The sequence below is a fragment of the Fusarium tjaetaba genome, assembly GCF_013396195.1.
Source record: "Fusarium tjaetaba strain NRRL 66243 chromosome Unknown NRRL66243_c0000620, whole genome shotgun sequence".
NCBI classification, from domain to species: Eukaryota; Fungi; Ascomycota; class Sordariomycetes; order Hypocreales; family Nectriaceae; genus Fusarium; species Fusarium tjaetaba.
Genome location: NW_023501816.1, coordinates 1 through 8,202, shown reverse-complemented (window position 1 = coordinate 8,202; position 8,202 = coordinate 1). Strand labels below are relative to the sequence as shown.

General features: G+C 50.9%; 2 protein-coding genes across 2 annotated transcripts; both read left to right on the top strand.

The window, feature by feature from the left end:
- On the top strand, positions 1-1,894 carry FTJAE_14218 (ABC transporter ATP-binding ARB1; the record flags this gene model as incomplete). The annotated part of the gene is made up of 3 exons (XM_037347429.1): positions 1-528; positions 577-1,718; positions 1,768-1,894. Coding segments are annotated over 3 exons (1,797 nt in total), but the record flags the coding sequence as incomplete, so codon positions are not given.
- A 2,659-nt stretch (positions 1,895-4,553) lies between these two features.
- On the top strand, positions 4,554-8,202 carry FTJAE_14217 (DNA helicase INO80; the record flags this gene model as incomplete). The annotated part of the gene is made up of 3 exons (XM_037347428.1): positions 4,554-5,315; positions 5,670-5,972; positions 6,024-8,202. Coding segments are annotated over 3 exons (3,244 nt in total), but the record flags the coding sequence as incomplete, so codon positions are not given.

Genomic DNA, 8,202 nt, shown 5'->3' with positions numbered 1-8,202 from the left:
AAGGGCAAGAAGGGCAAGAAGACTGAGGAGCCTGAGCTCGACGCCCACGGCAACCCCATCAAGGACGATGATGCCCCCGCGACTTCAGGCGCAAAGCTCGACGAGGTGAAGCGTCTCGCCGAGCAGATGGACAAGCACGGTATCTCTGACCGTGTCACCACCGGTGTTCTCGCCTCTACTCAAACCAGCAAGGACGTCAAGATCACCAGTACCTCTCTGGTCTTCCACGGTCGAGTCCTTATCACCGATTCCACTCTAGAACTCACCTACGGTCGACGATACGGTCTTCTCGGTGAGAACGGTTGCGGAAAGTCTACTTTCCTCAAGGCCATCGCCGCCCGCGAGTACCCCATTCCTGAGCATCTCGATCTCTACCTTCTCAACGAGGGTGCTCCTCCCAGTGACCTCGGTGCCCTTGAGTGGGTCGTCCGAGAGGCTGAGCTGGAGCTGGAGCGTCTCGACCACCAGGCTGAGAAGCTTCTCGAGGACGAGGGCCCTGAGAGCCCTGTTCTCCTCGATCTCTACGAGGTGAGTTAACCTACAAAAGTGTCAACGTACCAAACTAACATTTTACAGCACATGGACAAGCTTGATCCCTCAACCTTCGCTACTCGTGCTTCCCTTATCCTGACTGGTCTCGGTTTCAACAAGAAGACCATCCACAAGAAGACCAAGGACATGTCTGGTGGTTGGCGTATGCGTGTCGCCCTTGCCAAGGCCCTCTTCGTCAAGCCCTCCGTTCTCCTTCTCGATGATCCCACTGCCCATTTGGATTTGGAGGCCTGTGTGTGGCTCGAGGAGTACCTCAAGAAGTGGGAGCGAACTCTCGTCCTCGTCTCCCACTCTATGGATTTCCTCAACGGTGTCTGCTCCAACATGATTGACATGCGAGGCAAGCAGCTCGTCTACTATGGTGGTAACTACGACTCTTACAGCAAGACTCGAACCGAGAATGAGACCAACCAGATGAAGGCCTACCAGAAGCAGCAGGATGAAATTGTTCACATCAAGAAGTTCATTGCCAGCGCTGGTACATATGCCAACTTGGTCCGACAGGCCAAGTCCCGACAGAAGATTCTCGACAAGATGGAGGCCGATGGTTTCATCCAGCCCGTCGAGCAGGACCGTGTCTTCACTTTCCGTTTCGCCGATGTTGATAAGCTCCCCCCTCCCGTTCTGTCATTCGATAACGTCACCTTCTCTTACTCTGGTAAGCCTGAGGACGATCTGTACCGCAACCTCGACCTTGGTTTCGATATGGACTCCCGAACTGCCCTTGTCGGCCCCAACGGTGTGGGCAAGTCTACTCTGCTCCGTCTCATGACTGGCAAGCTTTCTCCCACAGGCGGTGTCGTTACCCGACACACTCACTTGAAGCTTGGTCTCTACTCTCAGCACAGTTCCGAGCAGCTTGACTTGACAAAGTCTGCTCTCGACTTCGTTCGCGACAAGTACAGTGAGAAGTCTCAGGATTACCAGTACTGGCGTCAGCAGCTCGGCAAATACGGTCTCAGCGGTGACTCCCAGACTGCCCTGATGGGTACTCTGTCTGAGGGTCAGAAGAGTCGTATCGTGTTTGCCCTGTTGGCCATTGAGAGCCCCAACATGTTGCTTCTTGACGAGCCTACCAACGGTCTGGATATTCCTACCATCGACAGTTTGGCAGATGCCATCAACGCCTTCAGCGGAGGTGTTATCGTTGTTTCTCACGATTTCCGGTAAGCACCAATAAATATTATTATAATGAATGATTGCTAACGGCAATAGATTGCTCGACAAGATCGCCAAGCAGATTCTCGTCTGCGAGAACCAGACTATCCGCACATGGGACGGTTCCATCTCCGAGTACAAGAACTACCTCCGAAAGAAGATGATCAGCGCCGGAGCAGTCTAAGGCGAAAAAGTTATTACGAATTTGATTTTAATTGGCACGACGAATGCATGAAAGGAAATTGACTATAGAGGATATTGAATCCACAAAAAGTTGATGAGAGTGCTATTGGCAATCATGTGGGTATTTTCATGGGTTTAAAGCGGCGGCGGCGCGGGTGGCTAGACCATCAGGATACTTGATACCTTATGATGGAATGAGACGGCCACGACGAACGACGCTACAGGACGCATGGGCATGGCCTCAGTAGAGAGGCCCGGAAGCGTCGAATATGTGGAAATGTTCACGATAGATTTTCTTTTTCATTAGGCCTGGCTGTTTAAGGCTTTGAGTACGAATAAATGGATTCCATAATAATTACTCGCAATTCTGTGATTTGTATGCTGAAATTATAATTCGAAGATGTGTGCTGATTGTGATTGGAGACTCGGCAAGACTCGAGGCCAACGTAAGGCTGTGAATAACGCATGGGGGTAAAGTTGTAGTAGCGAGGCTAATATTTATGGTGTTGATAATAAATTTATTTGCAATGTTTGTGTTCATTATCAAGGCAGGGCTGTTCAAGTCTGTTTTTTTCACATCATGCTCCGGCATTATCTGTCCACTTATTGGTGTTCTTCAGACATGATCATCAAGGCTGAGAATGATCGAATCTTACCGAAACTCAGGTCATGATACTAAACCTAATCAAATATTTACTAAATTTTGCTAAAATATCTAGACTTGTCCTAAACTTATGTGTAGTCTATCCTAAACTGTTCTAAACGTGCCTTATGTAACTATTCTTCTCACTTACCCAGGCTCAAGGACTTGAGCTTCAGCCTTACAACGCTTGTCTCACCTTCAGTTGTCGTCGAATAAACAAGTTTACACCGTTCGACTCTTCTCTCTCACCATTAGATCAATGCAAATATGCGTTTTCCTATTATAGTGAATGATGTGGTCATCCAAGGCCTACTATTACTTGGTACATTCCCCTCCTCTACCCTACACAAAATGACAGACATATCATCTTGAAGCGATCTCCGGAACCCATCCCCGCTGCCGGTGACTGGGGATGGGCTGACGGGGAACCCAAAACGGGGTTAACGCTGTAGAGCTTAGCGTTGAGTCAGACCCACATTGGACGGGGGCCAACGGGACAGGGGAACGAGACTTGGGACCTGAAAAAATAGAGTGAGAAACGAGTCTGACGCGGAATCTGAGTGAACATCGTGTTCGCGTGTGCCTTGATTTGGATGGAGCTGTATTCACGCACACACGCACTTGAATTTTGCCGTGATTACTATGAGGGTTTTTAGACAACAGCCAGATCAACGCATCTGATGCAGCCAGACACTGTCGCTTTCAGTGACTCAACACCCAGCAGGGCTTAGATACTGACTGGTAACCCCAAATTCACATTGAACCTATCGCCAATTCCTCTTTAGGGAATCGTGCCTCGGACGGGTCGGTGATACACAATTACAAAAATAATCGCTGTGATTGCTTCACCGTTGACTCGATCTTGTTGTGCAAGCAAATCTCATTTCAGTGGTGGTATTTTAGCACGTCAAACCCCCTAGAACCCCCCCGTTGGTGCAGCTCCTCGATTCCATCGCCGTCCCTCGATCAGCTTCTGCATCACCTCCTCTTGTCTCTTCTCTTCCTGGTTGTCTATCTCTCTCTCCCGCCTGTGTCAATCAATAGGCTTTGTTTTCTCCACTGCCGCCCACACCACCGCCGTCGTCATTGTTCATCACAGAATATGCCCTGATTAATGCAGACAGACGCTGTAATTATCCTCAGCAAGTATCCGTATTTTTACTTGAACCGTTGGATCACCATAAACTCGGCTCGCCTGGGCTTACCTTGCTTGAGTGTTGATTGACTGGGCTGGGGCTGTCACTCCAGCTCCCGCCATCACCACCTCATTTTGGTTAACCTCCAGCTCTAGAACAAACTCCACTCCACTTTGTTGTTCCCCGATCCTTCTGATTCTCTCTTACTGTTCATATTGTCATAATCCTTTCCCCCGCGGCTGTTCTTACACTTTACTGTGGCTTTGTTCGTCAATCCATTGGCCCTTTACCCCCCTTTACAACCCCCATATCTCTCAAGACTCTCAGTAAACATCCAAACTTCAGTATAGTAACCCTGTCTCGCATCCCCTTCCCCCATCTCGACTGCCGCTTGCATCGCTGTATCCCAGCGCCACGCTACCAACACCTCCACACCAAAACACTTTGCCCCCCCAGCCAGGGCATCCTCTTTCGACTTGCCTTGGATTGGGGCTCAACCTAGACCTGACATTGTCGCGATCCATCACTGTCCATCGTTTTCATCCCACACGTACCTCTGTCGCAGTTCGCTGCATCACCGATCGCGACTTGCGAATCGCATCGCATCGCAACTCAGCCTGCAACCCAGCGCAACGCAACGCAACGTAACGATTCCTCACACAGCCTCGCGCGCGCATCGCGAAACTCTGTTTGATCGACTGCGCATCTTGTACCGGACACATTAACCCCCCCTCAGAAATCTGTCGTCGCATCGTTGCTTGTCGAGCACATGGGTTCTCAAGCTTGATTACCACCGGCCGTCCGACTATAACACATTCCCTGCTCTCTCGGGTGTTTAGCTTTGTTCTGTCTGCCATTCAGGCGCTAGACCATCAATCACCATGGATCAGAACGGCTATAACTCCTCGGTGCTGCAGCGGCCACCACAAAGAGAAGATGGTGGAGATGACGACCGAGACTCCCGTCCGCATCACCATCATCATCACCACCATCATCACCATCACCACAACAATAGGCGCGACGGTGACTCAGCTGGACCTGGGCCTATAGTGGGAGAAACGGCGACAGCCTCATCGAATGCAGGCGGTGCGAATGTGCATCAGCACTCCACCTTTAGTCTGCGCTCACCCAAGTCAGAATACCGTCCTCCTCCCTTTACATCTCCCAACGGCCATAGCCATAGTCATAGCCATAGCCACAGCCATCAAAACACTCCAAGTGCCGGCCATTCCCTTCAATCCCCGCCTCGTCCAGCATTGCCCAATCCCTACATGTCATCGTCCACGGGCGCACCCGGCGGCCCCGTCGCTCCATCACTTCCACCTCCTGTAGGCCTCAACTCATCATCACCTGGATCGTCAGCTGCAGGACTTCATCAGCAGCAGCATCATCGTCAACCTCCAGCACCACCGCCTGCTGGTCCTCCGCCCGTGTCGCCGCTGCACCCTCCTGTTGCATACTATCCTCCCGGGTCGAACCACGACATTTATATACCGCGAGAAACCAAACCTGCATCACGAGGTTTTTACGACCCTACAACTGATACAACAAAGGAACGTCGAGTTTCTGACGCGGCGACGTCTGGAGCCTCCTGGCACAACGCCAACGCCAACGCCAACGCGCCCCCGGTTGGCACTCCAAAGGTAAGGGGGGCAAATCCACTCTTTTTTGTCTTTGACTCTCGTCTCGTCTCGCCCGGACTCGATTTGATTGATTGCACCCGACGTCCCTTGATTTTCCTCTTCCCCATCATCATCATCCTTCAATTCTGTCTTGATCATCGAGATCTTCACCCATCACGTCCAGGTCATCAATGCCTGTTCCCTTCCCTCACTCTTATCAAGCTTAATTTCCCATCAAACTGTCACTATCGCAACACCATTTAATTTCAGCATCACCCTTAACTCCGTCGCACAACCTCCTTCTGCCCCGACCAAGACCTAAACAACCACAAAGCTTGCTGACGTGGAGCTAATTTTTCTCTTCTTACACAACAGACTCACGATCCGTACCCTTATTCGCAATCTGCCGAACAAAGTACTCCTTCATATTACAACGGCTCTTACACGTCTCCACGAGGTCCATCATATAGTCGGCCGCGAAGTCCAGCATCGCATTCGCATCAGAACCCTCCAGCTGGTTCTCTCAGCCCTCCGGGGCGACAACCTCTACTCGCTTCTCCAAGTGCGAGACATGGTGCTACAGCCAACATGACTTCTACTACTAATGGGGCTTCTGCCCTTACACCTTACAAGTCTGATCTCGCAGCTCCATCACCTCCAAAGCCGGCATCGGCAAGCGTAGGTGCTAACCAGTATACAGAATATTCATTTGTACTAATACCATTACAGACATCGAGGGCAAACCCAATGTCTTTTGACAGCATCCTCTCCAGCTCTGAGCCCGCTCGAAAACCCAAAGAACAATCGCCTCTGATTTCACGTGAAGCCGAAGTGGAAATCAAGCAAGAGCGAGATTCCAAACGTGACCGAGAACCGAAGCGCGACTCGCGGGAACCCAAACAGACAAAACGCTCCCTAGAACCCGAAGCGGATCACGACACAGAGGTTGAAAAAGATGTCGAGACTGAGCCCGAACCGTTTCCTGGTAGAGACAAAGAAAGAGACCCCCCTGCCAAGAAACGAGGAGGCCGAAAGTCAACAAAAGGCCGTGCTTCTGATATTCGAGATGCCGCTACGCCCAAGAATGGTCGCAGATTATCGATTAAGAAGGAATCGCCAACACCTCGACTTCCCGCCAAGCGACAAGCAAATGGCCTGCCCAAGCCAAAGACTTGGTCAGCAGAGATGGAGAAGAAGATTCAGAACGCCGAGACACAGATTGACAACAGGGCTTCAAATCTGGAACCCGATGAATTTGATCAGCAGCAATACAAGGAGCGAGCTCAGAAGCGACGACGGGTAATGGATCAACTCGACCTGGAACACGGTCTCTCCCGGCGTACGGCTTTTGCGACTTCAACCGGCAAGAAGCTCGTACTCCACGCAGAGCTTGGTAAACGACGCTACGACGATGTGTTTTACGACGAAGCGCTACATGAGGTCCGTGAACAAGAAGTTTACGCCGAAAAGGAGCGTAAGAAGGATATGCAACGCAAGCGACGTCGTGAGAAGTCAATGGCTGTTACCATGGAGCAGAAAGAAGCAGCTCTAGCTCGTGCCGAGGCTGCTGAAGACGAAACCGAACGGCAGAAACATCTTCGAGATGCTGAACGCGCCAGTAAGAAGGCACAGCAGACGAAACTCATTCTCCAGAAGGGTATAAAGGGTCCTGCCCGTAACTTGGAGCTTAACCTGGAGGGTGGCACCATGTCTTCATTCCAGGCTTCTGATGTGGAATCTGGGGAAGCCGGCACGCCATCTAGCAAGCGAAAGGGCAAGGGCCGTAGCGGACCTCGTCTCAAAAAGTCCAAGGAACAAAAGCAAGCCGAAAAGGATTCTGCCGAAGCCGCTCAAGCCGCTCTTGATGCCGGAGAGGAACTACCAACCAAAGAAGAGAACCGCGTTCGAATCAAGATCAAGAAAACCAAGAAGGATCCTTCTGCTGAGACAGAGAAAGACAAGGACGACGGCGATAAGACCGAAGACGAGCCTGTCGAGAAGAAAAGCAAGAAGAGCAAAGACAAAGACAAGGAGAAAGTCGATGACATCCCCGACAACGAGAAACGGTTCATGTCCAAGGGCTACAACCAAATTTACGACCAGATTTGGCGAGACATGGCTCGTAAAGATGTCAACAAGACCTTCAAGCTTGCCGTGGACTCTTATGCCACGAAAGCCTCAAATCTTAAAAAGACAGCCATCCTGGCATCGAAGGAAGCAAAGCGCTGGCAATTGCGGACAAACAAGGGTACCAAAGATCTCCAAGCTCGAGCAAAGCGTGTTATGCGTGACATGATGGGCTTTTGGAAGCGTAACGAGCGAGAAGAACGAGATCTCCGCAAGGCTGCTGAGAAGCAGGAGATCGAGAATGCCCGAAAAGAAGAAGCTGACCGTGAAGCCGCCCGTCAAAAGAGAAAGCTTAACTTCCTTATCTCGCAGACTGAGCTGTACTCTCACTTCATCGGCAAGAAGATTAAGACTGATGAAGTTGAACGAAGTACCGACAACCCGGATGTCGCCAAGGATGCCCATCAGATTGACCAGCAGAAACTCGACATCGATGAACCGACAGGACCAGTCACTGGTAAGGTTACCAACTTTGAGAACCTTGACTTTGAGGAGGGCAGCGAAGAGGCTCTCCGTGCTGCTGCTATGGCCAACGCTCAGAATGCCATCGCCGAGGCCCAGAAGAAGGCCCGTGACTTCAACAACCAGGGTCTTGACATGGATGAAGAGGGCGAGATGAACTTCCAGAACCCTACGGGTTTGGGCGATGTTGAGATCGAACAGCCGAAGCTCATCAATGCCCAACTCAAGGAATACCAACTCAAGGGTCTCAACTGGCTTGTCAATTTATACGAGCAGGGTATCAACGGTATTTTGGCAGACGAAATGGGTCTCGGAAAGA